Source organism: Gambusia affinis, linkage group LG21 (genome assembly GCF_019740435.1).
Source record: "Gambusia affinis linkage group LG21, SWU_Gaff_1.0, whole genome shotgun sequence".
In the NCBI taxonomy this organism is placed as follows: domain Eukaryota; kingdom Metazoa; phylum Chordata; class Actinopteri; order Cyprinodontiformes; family Poeciliidae; genus Gambusia; species Gambusia affinis.
Window position 1 is genome coordinate 7,973,696 of NC_057888.1, and position 17,501 is coordinate 7,991,196.

Genomic DNA, 17,501 nt, shown 5'->3' on the forward strand with positions numbered 1-17,501 from the left:
AAACATAACGGTTGTTTGATTTCTACACAGCTTAACCGAAGGTCATCACAAACTCTCTTCGCTGTTGAAGGATTGAGTTTATTCATTTTGCACAAAAAGGTATTTTCACATTTCTTTTTAAATATCTTTCCATTAGATTTAACATTTGGTGTTTATTTTCTCCTCTTTAACCCAGATGATAAGCAAAAAGTGTTGATTCGCTTTGATTAACCACAGTCCATGCAGATCATTGACCGACATTTTCTTTCGGGTCATTTCACATCCAGCTTTCCTGCTTCAGGTCAACTCCAATCACAGTCACTCCTTCAGCTGCACAGAAGATTGAAAAGATCTTAACAATAGCACCTTTAATAGGATAGAGGCTAACTACCTTTCTATGAGTATAGACACGTTAAAACACAAAACGAGATGCAGAACGATGACTCATAGGGCTGACATAAATCTAAAAATTCTCTTTAACAAACTAATACCTCTGCAAAGACTCTTAGGAAGTCTTGTGGACATAGTAAACATCAAAATATTAAAATAAAGCACTAGCTGAGCCAAGCAGACAGAGTTAAGTTGGAGCTGCGCTTGCTCTAAGTGAGACGGTGTGTGGCTTAAGATTTCACATTGCATCATTTACACAAAAGGTAAAACAAATATACACAAAAGCAGCAGCACATTTGTCTAAATGTAGATTTATTGTTGAGGTATAATTTAACTTTTTGAACCATGATCTGTGCAGCCACATTGTTTTTAAAATCTGCCAATTAGTTGGGCTGAGGGACAATTCAGAGCACACAACGTACAATCTTCCATCCACATTTCTTCTCATGTTTCCTGTCATGACGCAGTGATGTGGCTCAGTTTCTCTTCGGTGCAATGAGATGGTGTAAAGCCAGTGGGTGAATGAAGGAATCCAGCTCTCTCAGAGCTGAGACATAACTCCAGAACTGTAAACATCTTGCCAAATAACCATTCAAACAGGAATTTATCCAAGTTTTCGTCATCGTCATCAACATCATCATCATCATCATTGCTGGTTGTCAGGCAGGTTGTCAGCTGCTTCTCGGGTCCCGTGCAGTTAAGAATGCCAACAGCCAAAAAGAAAAGGTGAGATGTGTTGGGGGTGAGTGGGTGGAGCGGAGGTCAGGTGAGGGTGATGTGGAGGCTCAATGGATGAGGTGGTGCACATTTAGTCATCCTTCTCCACTATGACTTCACCGTGGAGCACCCTCCTCCTCTGCCGCAGCATGTGCAAGTAGAGCTGAGGAAAGACTAAGAAGAAAAAACACAGCATAGACATAAACTGATGAAAAATCACAACAATACAGTTGGCTCACTTGGCTCTGATAACAAATGGTAAATGGACTGAACTTATATAGCACTTTTCCAGGCATTTTGACCACTCAAAGCGCTTTACACTAGAGTCACATTCAAATACCGATATGCAGATCAGTAGGCAATTTGGGGTTAAGTGCCTGGCCCAGAGGCACATCGACATGTGGCAGGAGGAAGCTGGAATCAAACCTACAACCTTCCGATTGCAAGACAATTACGCTACTATAGAGCCACAGTTGCCGCAAAGGAACAAAGGAAACTTTAAGACTGTTCTGGAATTAATTGCTGTCAAAACTTGTGAAAATGTTGCCATCAATGCAGAATGCAAAGTACACAAATAAAATAATTGAGAATGAGGTTCTGGATTGTCAGGCATTTGATGGTGGTGCAGCAGGAGATCAGGCTACAATCAAGGAGCAAGGAAAATATAACAATTACATTCACGGTCTCAAATTAACTTGAGTAGATGTGGTCACAGCTGTTCCACAGGCTAATTCTTTGCTATGGTTGAAAAGCTCTATGTGTTCATTACTGAATCAGATGTCCAGCCTAAGTGGATAGCAATACAAAAAGACATGTATAAGGTGCACCAAGAGAGCTCCAGGAAGTAAGTGACACACAATAGGCATGTCAATCTATAGCACTGCAAAACATTTAAGACAAACAATAGAAATGAGTCATCATTTCAACTAGAGCGTAACTGCTTCTTCCTGTCTGAGGGTGGTGCTGTCACTCCTTTCAAGATCTCCTGCTCTATGTTTTGAGCTGCTGATTACCTTAATAAGGGTTTCTATACATTTCCCATATCTGGATTTAAACTTGTGAGTTACTAATCTTTTGTGCCCATTTTAAAATATGACTATGGATGACAGCGGGGCATGCTTTAAGTATGAAACTTGTAAAAACCAGAGACTGAATGGAATAAAAAAGGACAACAAAGGAAAACCAGAGCACAAGGAAGAAAGACAGAAAGGACAGAAAGGAGAAAAGAGAATTGACACACGAATAAAAATTAAGAAAACAGGAAAATGCATAAGAGAAAAGAGTGAGGAAAAATGAACAAAAGACTTTGTAGAAGGAAGGGAGAAACAAAAGAAGAAAAAATCTGAGGTGAAAAGAAAAGTATAAAGGATTGAGAGAAGGAAAAAAGAGGAAGGATACAAGAATAAAAGGAAGCAGGGAGGGACACAATAGATAATGGGAACAGGAAACAAGTTTGGAAATAGAAAGATTTATCCCTACTGTCTTCTTCCATACTTATCCAGACCTGGAAAAAGCTGAAATAAAATTCCAGATGTTTATACTAATGTTGCAAGGAAAACATGTAATTGTAACACTACTGCCGAATAAAATCTACCATTCACCCTGTATCTCTACACAATGTCCCTACTACTTTCAGAGAGTCAAGAGTCCATGCAACTGGCCAAATATATTATCGATATGCAGGGTTTGAGTGTATGACATTCAAAATATAGCAAACTACCAATAAAAATATTTACAACTACCAAATATGCAAAGACACTTTTTGCCTTTTTGTATGAAGAGAGTATTCTATGAAACTAGAATACTCTTTGCATGCAAAGAGTATTCTACAATTCCTGTGAAACCTTTTACACTGATATTGTAATGACAAAGTGCAATTCAATACATTTAGAAACCCTTGATTGATGTCTATTGTCAGTATTGGTTGTACAGTGGCTTCTAATACACAGTAGTTTCAGAAGCTTTATGTGTCAACAGAACAATCTAAAACAAACTTTGGATCAATTTTGTCCAGTTTAGACTTGGTTTTATGAGGATTTTTCTATTCGATCATGCTTTGTAGAATTGACAAATTTAAAGGTGCAGAGAATAAGAGAGAAATTTCTCCTTACGTGGGATGTAGGACAGCATGACGATGATGAGGAAGTAGTAGTAGTCAAACGACACATTATATTTGTTGGGGAGCCTCATGGAGTACATTCCAGATCTGCGCACAAATGGCAGAGCAGCGTAAATGGTGAGCAGCTCTCCGACGACTCCCAGTGGGTACAAGACGATGAAGAAGTTGTATCTGCAGAACAGAAAAACAGCAGGATGTCTTTCAATTCTTGTCTAAATTATAGGCAAATCCAGTTGAAGACAGTAAGGTAAGCACACAGAAAACTTGAACACACTCGCATGCAGCACCGTCACTTCTTTCATAGGTTAATTTCTTCTTGATTAAAAGCCATAAAAAAACAACTACAGGACACTGATATTTTCTGATACATTTCATTATTTGTCATTACTTTTTTCTTTTGCATGGAAGGTCAAGCTTTGTTGAAAACACTCCATAGTAATCATGGGAATTAATTGATTAATTACTTAGGGTAACTGGAAAGAGAGAAATGTAGAAAAATTGCATTTATACATCTCCATGTTTCACCATTAACTGCATGCATCCAATGCCTTTACCTAATTATATAATTAAAACATTTAATTTACCCCATCTGGGGACTCAAATGTGAGGCTAAAATAGTGAACAAGAATGGTCAATGTTTATCTGTGCTTGAACCTGCTGCGAATTAAGCCAGCCAGTGGATTATGAAATTGAAGAAAGCGCTCTGTAGTTGGAGCTGAGGACCTAGATCCAAGTTATCTGCTCCAGTCAGTGATCTGGCAACTGGAGACTGTGTGTATGAAACTGGAACGACCTGTGTGTATACGTGGCCTGGCAGAGTGCACTGAAAGAACTTGGTCTTTGGTACATACAGGTGTGTATGTACCAAATGTGTTTTTCCGGGTCATGACACAATGTGGCATAGACCTCCATTGGACCCCTGAAGGTGTGCTAAGGTAACTGGCACAAAGATGTTACCAGCAGATCCTTTTACTTCTGACATGAGGCCTTCACTGTTCTGACTTGTTTGTTCAGGACATTTTACAGATGCTAAGTTAGATTGAGAACAGGGGGAATTTAGAGCCTAAATCTACACCCTAAACTTGTTTTGCCCATCAAAGCTTTGCTGGAGCCTTTTTCTTTGTGAATAGATGAGGTGTAGTGTTTAAGAGGGCTGACCCAATAGGAGACATTGTATTCATAAAAGTGAGTACATGATCTGCAACAATGGCTACAAGGATGTCAGGTCCTAATCATCACCACAACTTGAACCGGCAAGTTCAAGCTGTGGAGAACTATAGAAATGCAAATGCAAACACATACATTTTAACAGCACTTAACCAAACTTGGTCAATAATGTGTTTTGTGGAACAGCTGAAAAAACACGACTTGATTTCCTTAGTGTTTGTCCTGTGACTGTGAAGTTCCAGCAAATTCAAACAAACACAGTGTGAATCACACCTTTCAGTCATTAGACATTATTGTATGCATTTAGACGGAAAATGTCATATGAGACAACAGTAGAAGTTCAGCAACTAAAGTAAATATAACCAAGGTTTGATTGTTGGTGTGATGCTTATCAGCATGCCAGGTCAGCAATGATAAAAAAGCTGGCAAGCTGATCTGTTTTAAAGTGTAATATAATTTGTGCCCCACATGAGCTGACCAGCAGCTCAACAGGAAGCTGCAGGACAGAGATTTGGTTTGGCACTATTTTATAGCAACTCAAGCCGCTGGATCAGACTGCGGCTGTAATTTGACCTCGGATAACAGTTCACAACAATAACTGCACCATGACTGGATGCACTTTGAGTATTTAACATAGTGACACTTTAATTTACACAAAGCACTTTTAAAACTGTTGTTGCAAATCAATAGCTTGGCACTGCTGAGCAGAAAATGAGGGACTTACTGTTATGAAATGTCCTTTAAACTTTCTTTATCTGCTTTTTTTCCCTTAGCCTGTCACAGTGACAACACTAATAAAAAGCACCAAATATGTCTACTTGGCGACAAATTAAATGTATACCAGGGAGCCTCCAAAGAACCATCAGCTTGAAACTTGTATTACAGAAGATGATGAACTCAAAGTTGATGCATTTGTGGGGTGTAAAGATAACTTTTAGGCAAGGTATGCAAACCCCTCGAACTTGCTCTCAATTGTGAACTAGAATCAAAACGCTTGTAAACTCAACAGATCTGGTCTTTAGGGAAAGGTGGCCTAAGAAAGCCATCTGAAGTTCTGATAAAAGTTGAAAGTTTGGAAGACAAAGGTGATTTTGTCAGGGGAGACCATTATTGAATGTTAAGGCCTACATGTAAAACGATGAATGTGGCAGAAAGTGAAACACTGCACTACACCCAGCAGAACTGTGAAGGAATTTTTTTCCTTGGTAAAGACAGGGGAACTAATTGGATCTGATGTCAAGAAGCTAAAGATGCAATTCTGGAAGAAGGACAACGAACCTAAACATACAGGGAGAGCGTGAAAAATATTCAAGTGTTGCAATTAGTCCAGTCAAAGACCAGAGCAAAATCTGAATGAAAAGCTGTAAAAATGTTGAGACATTGATGTGCACAGATGCTCTCCATCCAGTCTCACTGAGATTGAGCGATTTTCTCAAGAATATAAAAATAAATCAGTCTCTAGGTGTGCAAGGTGATAGAAACATAGCAAAAACATTTGAGCTGCAACAGCAACCAGGGATGATTCTAAGAAGCTTTGACTCAGGGAGGCTGAGTACAAATGCATTTTAAAGATTTTTAACTCTTAAACCTTGTATAACCTTTGCTTCACTTCAGAGTCATGTGCTACTTTGTGTCAGTCCCAGTAAAATACAGTGTAGTTGTACAGGGTATAACATGTCAAAAGTGAAAAGGTTGTAAAGTTATACATATTTTTGTGAGACATTTTGTCTTCTGGCAATAAGGGTTTTCTTATTTTTTGAGAAAAGGCTGCTCAATATTCTTCCATGGTGAGGAAAGCAAAGAACTTTAAATGACCTGTAGAAAACCTAGAGAACTCTAAATCCCCACAATGCACTTGGGTTCCTTGAAAGCAAAATATTGAGACATTACTGATGGTTTAAAGTGTCTCTGCAAAACTCAGATGGTCAGAAACATGATGTTTTCTGTCCTGTCACAATGTTCATACATCCAGGCCAAAGTCCCTGCTTCACTGTACTCCAGTATACCATTGTACGATCCAGGACAGTGGAGATTAGTGGAGACAGCAGTAAGACTCGGGGGAGCGTCTCTGCGGATGTGAGAGAAACGTCGGCTGAACATTCCATGACCAAAACAGACGGTCTTAAAAACAGGAGCAGCTGAACATGAGCCCTTCTCCAGGGGCCTGGCTCTTCCACGCTTAAAGAAAGACGTGAAGAGCAGGAAAGAGAATCAAGACCAGAGCAAAGAGGAGAAAACCCCCCCCCCACAATAATAAAGCAGATGGTCCCTGCAAGTACAACTGCAGAGGTTGTCGTAAAGAGTGACTACCCAAAGTAGTGCATAACTGTGAACTGAAAGGAAAATTATGCATATTTGTATTCGGCCTTTCTAAAACGATGTTCTGTAGATCCAACTGCCTTTTCCTAAAAATACAGCTGCAAGTCTTCAGGTACAGTTTGGCCATAACCTATACCCTGGCAGATTTAAAGCAATCTCTTAATTTTATCAGAAAGTTTCCGCTGACTGGAAGTAAAGTTAACATTTTGGAGTTTTGACTGGAATCTGATGTAGAATCTAAAGAGGGAGCTAAACATTTAGGGTCTTTCCATCACTCTAAAAGACCTATGAGTCTTTATCATTCTCATTCTCAAGTTATGCTATGCTATGCTAATTTGTACTAGTCTGCCATATAAAATCTCAATAAAATACATGGAAGTTTATGGCTGTGACATAATAAAATGTGGAAAGGTTCAAGTCATCTGAAAGTGTTTGGTAGACTGTTATTTCAGATGGTTGATGGCTCTCTCTGTTCTGTAAGACATGTGTGCTTGGACTGCTATCAGTGTCAAAACACTAATGTCTGCGTCTGATGTTCCCTCAGACATCTCTGGTTTCAGGTGAGCCACTGTGAGGGCGGATCACCCCGTCACGAGTGATCACATACATCAGACGGATAACATGACTTCCCTCTACAACTGGAAGCATTCCTACATTTTAGGTTGTACCGGCTGATAGTTAGGGATGCAAACCTCCAAATTTGGCATAGTCAATTTAAAACACATGCAGTTTGTGTCTTCTGTACAATGTGAGCAGTTAGTTCCTAAGTGATGGATAACTGCTATAAATGAAATGCAATAACAAACACATGCATTACTTCTTTTAATGAGTAATACACACATGAATGTACTATTACCAAACCAAACCAGCATGCTTGCAAAACGTATGCAGCATTACAATATTAAATCATCAGAGACGGTGTCTCCACCTGGCCCATTTGATGAAGTATGGCAGATGGTGGAGCAGGTTGAATGTGTAATAAGAATATCTGGTAATCTCTGTCACAGTCCACACAACCAGGAACAGGATTACACTTTCTTCATTCTGGATCTTCAAGAAAATTTACAGGTTATTGTCCATTATAGTAATAAGTGCTGTCCCCAGACATCTTATGCTGACTGCAAATACTTTGACACTTTATAGATAATTCTAAAGGCAATATAAAAAAAAGTTATTTTACAACTGATTTACCTCCAGAAAACAGATACATGAAGGGTTTATCAAAATTGATTGATGATCAGCCGTTCAGAAATAATAATAAAAAATAAAAAAAGTCAATACATCATGCTTAAGCACTATGAGTCTAGGCTACTAACAAACTAGAGCTAGGACATAAGGAAGGAAAAAAGAAGGAAGTAAATATCAGAGTAAGGAAAGAGACAAGGCAGGAAGGAAAGAAAAAAGAAAATAAAGGGACACCAAAGAGAATACAAAGAAAGGAGGAAAACAAAGAAAGATACAAAAGGAATGAAGGAAGGAAAAAAGGAAGGAATGAACGACAGACCAGTAGGGAAAGAATGATGGACACAAGGAAGAGTAAACTATATACATATAAGCTTTCAATTTATCGATAAGAGGCGAAACGTTTCTTTTTACTATTATACTTCAGCACTATTTTAATTTCTTCCTCAAAGAAAATTAAAAAGCAACACATCATTGGGAAAAGGTTATGAACTGGACAAAGTGAACTGCAGAGGCTTTGAAAAGGTACTAAGTATTGCCTCTGTGTCATTGCAATGAATAATTTGTTAAAGCATACCAACAAAAACAGCATTTCTGCCACTGTGAAAACACTCAGATATGACTATATGATAAGATGAGACATTAACTCAAAGGTCTGAGAAGTAAATTTCATGCATCATTTGAATGAAATGAATATTTACCTGTCTGATGCTACTAGTGATGAACCAAACCATGTAAATCCTTGAACACACTTGAACCCCAGTTACAATCACAGAAGTCCTCACAATTCCTGCAGCAGAGGCAAAGGAAAGACATTCACAGCCTGGGAACATACCAAAGTATATGAAATAGGATCAAATAAATACAGATAAATAAAGTCAAGCCTCACATACCAACTGCACAATGTCCCACCTGGATGACAAAGACAGTAGCAATTGGAGTTAACGTTGTCTTTCACTTATTAAATAAAACTTTTTTATATTACAAACACTTACCTCAACTAATGCAAAGGTCTGGAAAAACTTCAGTGTCCTTGCTATACTTCTGTAGAGACCCTTATGTGTGCCTTTCTGAATGTAGAAGCGCATCATTGTGATTGCCAGAACCAGCCACCTGATGAAAAAACAAGCCCAAAACCATAAATCCTGTCCAGACAAAGCCATGGTGTTCCTAAGAGACAACAATCTGTAATGGCAGGTGGTGTTTGTATAAACTGAAATCCAAATCTTCAACAACGCAATTCAGAGAGTTTTACATGATTAGAAGAAAAATAAAGCAACAAACTTGCCAAAAAACATTGCATTGCATTGGAAAATTAAGGGAAAATGACGGCAGGTTGAGGTAGAAAAATAAACTCCACCTTATAACATTCCAATTAATAATCAAACGCAATTTTAAAAAACGGTGGGATTTTAGAATTGAGTTAAAGGAATTATGTTTTTCAGCATATTTGCAGTTTTCTGGAAGTTTGATCCAGATTAGTAGAGCATAAAAACAGAATACTGTTTGAAGCCGTTCAATTCAGACCTTGAAGGAGGTGCATTTTGTGATTTTAGTGTGCAGGAGGAAGATGCGATCAAAAACTTTTTAGGCTACGGTATTTTACTCTATTTTAGGCAGCTGTGTTATAGGCACCGTTCAGAAAAGGCATTTGCAGCGGTACATATTGTAGTTACCAGCACGAATTTCATTAAAAATCTTTCCGTGTAAATATCTCAAGATATGATGTGGACACCTGAGGCTCATAGACAAGTATGACCTATATGAACACTTTTATTTTCCTTTGCAAAAGATAGTGGGTGGGGCCTATAAATCAAGTGTGCTTAATATTTTTTGGAAATTCTGGTATGTATTTAGCAGGAGCAAAGGCAAAAACTGTACTTTGATATTGGGAAAACATACAGTATGTGATATATGTATATGATGCAATGCACTCGCAATAAATAAACATAATTAAATTGTGAGGGCTGCACAGTGGCGCAGTTGGTAGAGCTGTTGCCTTGCAGCAAGAAGGTTCTGGGTCCGATTCCCGGCCCGGGGTCTTTCTGCATGGAGTTTGCATGTTCTCCCTGTGCATGCATGGGTTCTCTCCGGGTTCTCCGGCTTCCTCCCACAGTCCAAAAACATGACTGTCAGGTCAATTGGTCTCTCTAAATTCTCCCTAGGTGTGAGTGTGTGTGTGAGTGGTTGTGTGTCCTGTATGTCTCTGTGTTGCCCGGCGATAGACTGGCGACCTGTTCAGGATGTACCCCGCCTCTCGCCCGGAACATAGTTGGAGATAGGCAACAGCAACCATCCCGACCCCATTAGGGACAAGGGTGAACAGAAAATGAATGGATGGATGGAATTAAATTGTGTTTATGATACTTTTTAAGAGGTGTTATAAATTGAAAATGACACTGCCTATATGTATGGCTATATGTTTGCCCAAAATTAGGCAAATATATACTCAATATTGAAGTAGTATCCAGCTTCTGGGAAAAAATTTATCATATACCGTACAAATGGCTTCTAACCCACCTTTGCTGTTTTGGCACTGAAAGAATTTGTAGTTTCTTAGTAGAGTGTCACTAAATACATCATCGGCAAATTTAAATGCAGTCCAGGTAGTTATATATGCTTGTGATATGCATGCTGTATAGTGAAAATACAATAATAATATCTGTGATGATATATTCTGCAGACCTACTCATTGTAGTGAAATTGCTGTAGAACTGTCACAAAAGACCCACATAGAACATATTGAAGTTTGTGGTTGTACGTACACTATATACAGTTTGTGAATGGAAGAAAGAAAAAGCACATTTCAGGACCATCAATGTGAGGGACTATTTTGTTCCATAACCAGTTGACCAATTGCAATTTGCTTTTATGCTTTGATATTATAAACACATCATAGCCTACTTTAGCCTGACAGATATTGTGTTGGTTTTTTTTTTAATCTGCTCATTGAGCACTTTCCCCTTCCCAGACTGGGTTCTAGTGTCACCAGCAGCTCAGTCCGGCTATACTTATCACTGCGACCGTGGGACTCACTGTGGGCCTTGACGCTGACAGCATGCAGTCAGCCCTATTTGGACACAGCTCCAACACCAGCCTGTCACTTTAAACCCGCCACTGTTCATTCATTTTCTGTCCTCTCTTTCTGAAAGAGAAAGAGAGGACAGCCGTTTGGGTTTTCTTTAAACTCGTCATTTACTCTCAGAACCAGCCTCCATAAAATATTTTTCTACCAACTCCAGCAGCCAAGCAGCTGCTAAATCCTTCGAGCTGAACAGGCACTTTCAGGCTGACACACACAGGCTCAGTCCTATAAACAGCAACACACGCTTACAGTTTTTTAGGGAGCGGCAAACTTATCCGGCTTTCTTATTAATAGGCAGCAGCAGGAAGAGAGGGGGGTGGAATAAAGGGACATACCCGGCTGTCATGGCGATGTTGTAGAAAGTGAGCCATGCGGTTATGAGGGCGCTTTTCGTTCTCTTCTTGTTGTTGTTTTCCTTCTCCTCCACCGTGCCGTCCTCCTCGCTGGACGCCATGGCACCGGGGGCAGGGTGGGGAAGTCAGGAAGGGAGCTGACAGCTGGGGTGGGGAGCAGTGGGGTCGTCCATCCATCTAGCCACCCACAGAGACCCCCCTCTCTGTCACACTCTCTTTCTCCATGGGGCAAGTGCGTGGCCTGCTGGTGGGCCCCTGGACGCGTAATTAAAATCATATTCTGATAGTATAAGGGTTAATTTACATCTTTCTTTATACTTTATTAACTCCAAAGGGAAAATAAATGCTCCAATTCAAATGATCAAAGTTTCTTCAAACGTTGTCGATTCTGATGGCAGTGGGTGGGAATGATCTTCTGTAACAGTCTGTGTAACGCCAAACTAAAGAAGCTTCTGACTGAAAACACTATGATCTTGTGTAATAGTGTCATGAGGAGGGTGCTCATGACACTGTACATATATGACATGACAATATTACACTTGCATTAGCATATTTGCAAATTTGCAAATAGTGGAGGTTTCACTTACTCAGTAATTTTCCCTTTGCCAAACCTCATAAGCCTAAATAAAGATACTGGATTTCCTGGAAGGTAATAATAATAATTAAAAAAAAATAAAATAAAATAAACTACATTCAAAGGTGGGAATAGATAAATACTGAAGCATACAGACAGGAGATCCACTAAGACTCCTGATAGCCTGAGGCAAAATAATAATCCTGTGTCACTAAGTCACGACTAAGACTGTAGGCTGTTACTGTTTGTAAGGCAGCTCTCTCCAAATCAAGATTTAATTTGCATGAATTTCTTGTTACAAAGCCTCTGCAGAGCTGAATGACTACTGCTGAGGAGGAGAGCCATTTGATTTTGGTGAGTTGAAGCAGGGATGCATCTAAAGGTTGCAGGATAAACAGGACTGGACTTGGGAAACCCTGTTGTCAACTCTAATATGTGCATTCAGCAACACATTCTCGTTTCCCCTGAATGACAAGAAAACACTTTTATTAAAACACACCATGTCACTTATAGTGACAGACTAAAAATTTTTTGTTAGAAAAAACTTATCAGATCATGTTAGGTGTTACTGGCTCACCATTGATATAATTTTGCCACTAGATGGCAGTGCATCAGTGAAGAGAACCAATTTGTTTTTGTTGTTGAATTGGGATACTTGATTTAAAGATCTCAAATCCACTGGTGTCTACTATAGATTATAAATATATAAAATCTTTATCTTAAGGTGCATTACAACTCCAACCTTCAAGGTGCAGAGATTGATTAACTTTGTTTTCTAATAAAAACAGACTAAATGCCAGTCGCATCACTCTGGCGATTCACAATGCCTAGTGCAGTGTAAGCAGTTGGGTGAGCAGAGAGCTCAGGCTGTGGTGTGTGGAAAATGCTAGTGGAGGCAGACAATGCCGCAGTCCGAGGCCTGACCAGCCCTCAGAGGGGCAGGGGTCACCTCACTGCAGCAACAGCCCCCCACGTCTCCCTCCTTTCCTTCTCTTTTTGCGATCTGCCACAGGATGGGATCAGGGAGCACACTGAAGTTTGCCCTCTGCGAGGTGCTGCAGTTTGCTGGCCTGTGTGTGCCACTCTTCATCGTGATGCAGAGATTTGCCATCATTGTGGCAAAGGTCAAAGCGTCTGCGCAGCCCCCCAGCGACACCAGCACAGCTTACTGGCTGATCGTGGCCTCCTCAATCGCCTATGTCACCTCCACCGCCCTGCTGGTGTGGGTACCCCTGAAGTACTTGGTGTTTATAAAAAAGAAGTTTCTTGTTGGGAGGAAGAAATGGTAAGTTTCTTACTGTTCTTACTGTTCGTAGTCATCAACTTGGATCAGAGTGCAGCCCAGACTGGAACAAGACCGGTTGGTGTGAGACAAAACAGGCCTGTGACTGTTTTTAAGTTAATGTAAATACCATGAGTTAGCAACTTCTGTAACTGCCCTTGTCCTGCTCTCTTATCTTTTGTTGTCCTCACTTCAGGAGGCCTGTGGCCCTGGTATATGTAATCCTGTCCACGTTACCCTGCTTTGCCTTTCTCATTGCCAGCTCTGAGGTAAAAACATGCAGAGAACTATTTGATACATCTGTTTAGGTTTGGAGGCCTTTGGAGCAAAAGTGACCATAAGCAAGAATCCCCTTGTTCTCAGGGGAATAATTTCTAACTTAATGGTTAAGAAACTACTGATAAGCAGCTTGGTTCCTCTTCCTGTCTGTGCTGTCAAATTATCTATCCATGAGGCCCATTCTCACTTCCTAGTTGGCTGCAGTCCAGGTCTGATTTGCCCTTTTGTGAAGTTTTCTCAAAAGTCTGAGCTGACCTTATGGCCCTTTTCTTATCCGGTGTCTTTTCCAAAAATGCCATAAATTCTGCTAAGATGGCCATCTTTGTCAGCTTTGTTCTGTGTTCCATCAGTGTGAACTACTGACTCAAGCAAATACCTTAGGTGCAAGAGATATAATGCAGCACATCAAGGTCATCCTTGCTGACTTAAAATGGAAAGATTTGGGTCATTTGTAACTCAATTATCAATCCTAACCCAAACTCATTATTGTCATCTCATTGTTTGTCCAGGTTCAGATAAACAACAACATGAAACATGATACATTTACGGAGATCCCTGTGTCTTTGGTCTTCTTCTCCTTAATCTGCATTGATGTTGTGGAGAGGATACGACACTGCAGATTGACCGGACAGGGTGAGAGCAAAACCAGCTCCTTTAATACCCAGTCATGTGCCCTTTTAGAGGTAACTCATATTGATATTAGATGACTTTTCAGAATGGAATACAGTGATAGATTGCTGACCTGTCCTCAGTGTATGTTGCCTCTTACTCATTGACAGCTGGAGGTAGGCCCCAGCATCCCTTGTAATCCTATTAGGACAAAGTACAGTGAAGGAAATTATTATTTGAACAACTGCTAATTTTGTAAGATTGCTCACTTAAATATGAACAAGCTTTAATTCTATGGAAGCTTCAAGATCCAGAACAAACACACTACTGACCATGAAAAGTTCAAATATGACTATCATGCACATTTATCTTCTTTCTTCAAGTACGTTTAAAATCTCCATAACAGACCTTTTAGGTTCCATTGGCTGGTGAGGATCTTTTTTATGAATAATGTATAATTCAGTAAACTAAATGTTCAGCAGAATAGAGTGGTGGAGGTGACAAAGGCATTGAATGAGTAGGGGACACTGAATATGACAGTGTACCTTGAAATCTTGAATTAGAGTCTTCTTCCTCCAATGAGAAAATTGAAGATTGGTAACTAGTGACCATCAATTAAGACTCACTCAGGAAAATCTTTGCTAGAAGCTAAAAAGTTATTATTTACAAGCAGTAAACTTAGGATTCACAGAAGAATTAAGGGTACAGAGGAGTAGAGTTCTGAAATGTGTACTTAGTTGTGACCAACAAGGTAAAAAAGTCTAACTTTGGTGAAATTTTAAGTCATGGATGATCAAATAGTTATTTCACTCAGTGATGTGAATAGAGCCTTCATGTCTTTGTAAGTGAAATGACTACATGTTTTTATTTTTTTCATTTTTATGGCTTTGGGTTGAAATTTTTTTCAGCACCTTTTTCTCATTTAGCCTTTTTTTGTTGCAGCTAATGAAATGGGAAGAGATGCTGAAATCCCCTCCACTGTCTTAACTCATGTGGAACCAATAACACCAGCATCCCCAATCACTCCAGCTGTGTCAGGAGCTGCCGTTTCAGGACCAGCTGTGCCCGGCCCGGCTGTATCGCGGCCATCAATGCATAGGCAAGGTATGCCAAATCCTCTTCAGCCTGGAACAAGTCAGATAAGTGACAGGAACCACAATGGAGGAGGGATACGTCCGGAGACTAATGGTGTCATACCTGGAATAAATGGGACCCCTGGCCGGCCATTTATCATCTCTTCTCCTGAACTGAGCTCACCATCAATGACTGGACCAGCTTATCATTTGTCTCCATACACCTACACTGGCCCTCTGAGGTTTCTATGCGTCAGTGACGCCCGAGCAGATGTATTCGTTGATAGCTTTATGTTCTGGATGGATACGGTGGAGATGGTGAGGGTGGCAGGACATCCATTGGTCTACTACTCCGGCTGGGTCTTTCCCATCTACATCTTCAGCTATGTGTCCTGCCTGCGTGTGGTGGTCATGCCCAACACCCCACTCCTTTCCTCTCTAGGAGTCGCTCTGCAGGACTTACCTTTCTTCTTTGTGCGTGTTGGCCTCATAGCCCTCTTCGGGTTTGTCACGCCCGTACTCTATCTGATGAAGAATCTGTTGGTCTGTCTGGCATTTATCTACTTTAACTTCATGACCAAGCTGAGGGTATTTAACACAGAGAGGATGTTCTTTTGAGACCATGAGTGGAAGGACAGAACACTGTCAGGAAATGCAACCTGATGGCATTCAGAAAGGGGTTCCACCAGTTTACAATTCATATTTAGCAATGGTATTCAAGGCAAATCACAACTGGATGCAAATACACCATATATGTCATAGAGTCTTGTGACCTAACCACTGCATAGCAGTGAAAAAACAATAAATTCCTAAAAGGACTAAATTGAATAATCTTTTAAATAAGAGGGTCTATTAGGGAGGCAACAGTTCAGTTTATCTGAATGAAATCTGGGACACTGGAGAAAATGTAGCAACCAATCAAGCTCCACACTTATCAGCCCCGGTATAGATTTGTATAAAGCTTTCCAGTACATGTGTATATTATTTTGGTAGCATAATCTAGACTGAATTATTTTTAGAAAATTAAACTTTTTTGTTTTATTTTGCTAACTTGATCTGAGTGATTAGGAATTGTTTCACTACCTCTTCCCTTTAAAAATGACAATACAGGTCACTAATTTGATGAACACTCTTAGAAATGGGAAAGGCAAGAAAAAGGGGCATTCAAGGAAAACAGATGGGATGTTGTTCTTTAGTAGTTTTAAAATAAAAAAGTTACTTTTATAAGGAGGTCTGATTCTTCCCCTGATGAGATGCCACCCTGGGCAGTTGCCCATGTTGCTCATATCAGAAACTGCCACCAACTGAGCTGAAGAGATGACATCATGATAGATCAACCAGAGCAACCAGCAACTGTTCTGTGCACAGTTCGGTGCACTGGAAAATGCAAGTTCTTGCACAGTTCTTGCAAGTGCAAGAACTGTGCAAGAACTGTCCCTTCTTCCCTGTGCAAGAAGGGAAGTAAATAAGTTACTCCAATGATAGGTTAGATTTCTTAAAAAAAAAACACACTGATATTCTGCTATTGCAGTTAGAAATTAATTTCTTTAACCCCCCTTTAAACTAATTGAATTTAACTGTGAACAGCTCGGTTTTTAATAAATTTATGTTAAAAAAAAGATTGTAAGAATTTTAAACACAACTTTCAATTACAAAATGTTGAAAGAGCATGTAGTTTTGTGAAAGTGAAAATATTTGTGCTCATATGTTATAGAACAGCTGGTGGAACCAAACAGTTTGCACTTGATTAATCAAAAATGTTTTGCTGAAATAATCAAATAGTACTTTTCACAGGCCAAATGGGAGCTCTCAGGCAATGCAGACACATCAAGTGTCAAATAACTGCTGCAATATGTTTTAATAACTCCATGTGCAAATATACTGTTTGTACCCCTTTCTACTCCTTTTGCAAAAATGATTGAATGACTATGACTGTAAGCTGTGTGTTTTAAACCATCATAATGTGTTGTGAATATGTGTCATATAATAAAACAGAGTTGTTTACATGAGATTTTTTAAAATATCCATAAGAACATCCGTGTGAGTTTGTAACATAGATATATTTATTTTGGTAAGATTATTAAAGAAACTCTGAAAATTTTAACTTTTATGTGTAATTCGTGTTGAGCATAGATTTTCCATTTGTTCTGCCTGTTTTTGTCCCCCACTTAAACCTTTTGCATTGGAATTTATACCATTTCTTCCCAAGTGCATCCCGAGAGAAGAGATTTCCTGCCATTCTTCCTGGCAACATTCCCATCACACAGATGAGCAACAGAGGGCATGGCTACAATGCACCTGCACAGTGTGTTGTGGTTCAACACAACAGCTTTCATCATGTAGCAGTTTTGTTTCTCTAACATCTCTTATACA

At 39.6% G+C, this 17,501-nt stretch overlaps 2 protein-coding genes across 2 annotated transcripts; one reads left to right on the forward strand and one right to left on the reverse strand.

Moving 5' to 3' along the window:
• Positions 1-57: 57 nt before the first annotated feature.
• hacd1 (3-hydroxyacyl-CoA dehydratase 1) lies at positions 58-11,554 on the reverse strand. Its single transcript, XM_044105309.1, has 7 exons — positions 11,294-11,554; positions 8,869-8,986; positions 8,767-8,785; positions 8,575-8,663; positions 7,620-7,741; positions 3,198-3,376; positions 58-1,260 (listed from the first exon to the last, which is right to left on the reverse strand). Exons 1-7 carry the CDS (start codon positions 11,410-11,412, stop codon positions 1,178-1,180), a joined length of 729 nt encoding a protein of 242 aa, XP_043961244.1. The 5' UTR covers positions 11,413-11,554; the 3' UTR covers positions 58-1,177.
• A 1,344-nt stretch (positions 11,555-12,898) lies between these two features.
• LOC122824186 (transmembrane protein 236-like) lies at positions 12,899-17,088 on the forward strand. The gene is made up of 4 exons (XM_044104481.1): positions 12,899-13,170; positions 13,364-13,436; positions 13,956-14,079; positions 14,998-17,088. The coding sequence occupies exons 1-4, from the start codon at positions 12,899-12,901 to the stop codon at positions 15,744-15,746; spliced, it is 1,218 nt and encodes a 405-aa protein (XP_043960416.1). The 3' UTR covers positions 15,747-17,088.
• The last annotated feature ends 413 nt before the right edge of the window (positions 17,089-17,501 follow it).

Excerpts from the sequence above, each read along its gene's own strand:
- hacd1 (XM_044105309.1), bottom strand. The coding sequence starts at position 11,412 with ATGGCGTCCAGCGAGGAGGACGGCACGGTGGAGGAGAAGGAAAACAAC. Across the intron at positions 8,987-11,293 it reads AACATCGCCATGACAGCCGG|GTGGCTGGTTCTGGCAATCA; the intron begins GTATGTCCCTTT and ends TTTTTTCATCAG. Across the intron at positions 1,261-3,197 it reads CATGCTGTCCTACATCCCAC|TCTTTCCTCAGCTCTACTTG; the intron begins GTAAGGAGAAAT and ends TTTTCTTCTTAG.
- LOC122824186 (XM_044104481.1), top strand. The coding sequence starts at position 12,899 with ATGGGATCAGGGAGCACACTGAAGTTTGCCCTCTGCGAGGTGCTGCAG. Across the intron at positions 13,437-13,955 it reads TTCTCATTGCCAGCTCTGAG|GTTCAGATAAACAACAACAT; the intron begins GTAAAAACATGC and ends TTGTTTGTCCAG. Across the intron at positions 14,080-14,997 it reads CTGCAGATTGACCGGACAGG|CTAATGAAATGGGAAGAGAT; the intron begins GTGAGAGCAAAA and ends TTTTTGTTGCAG.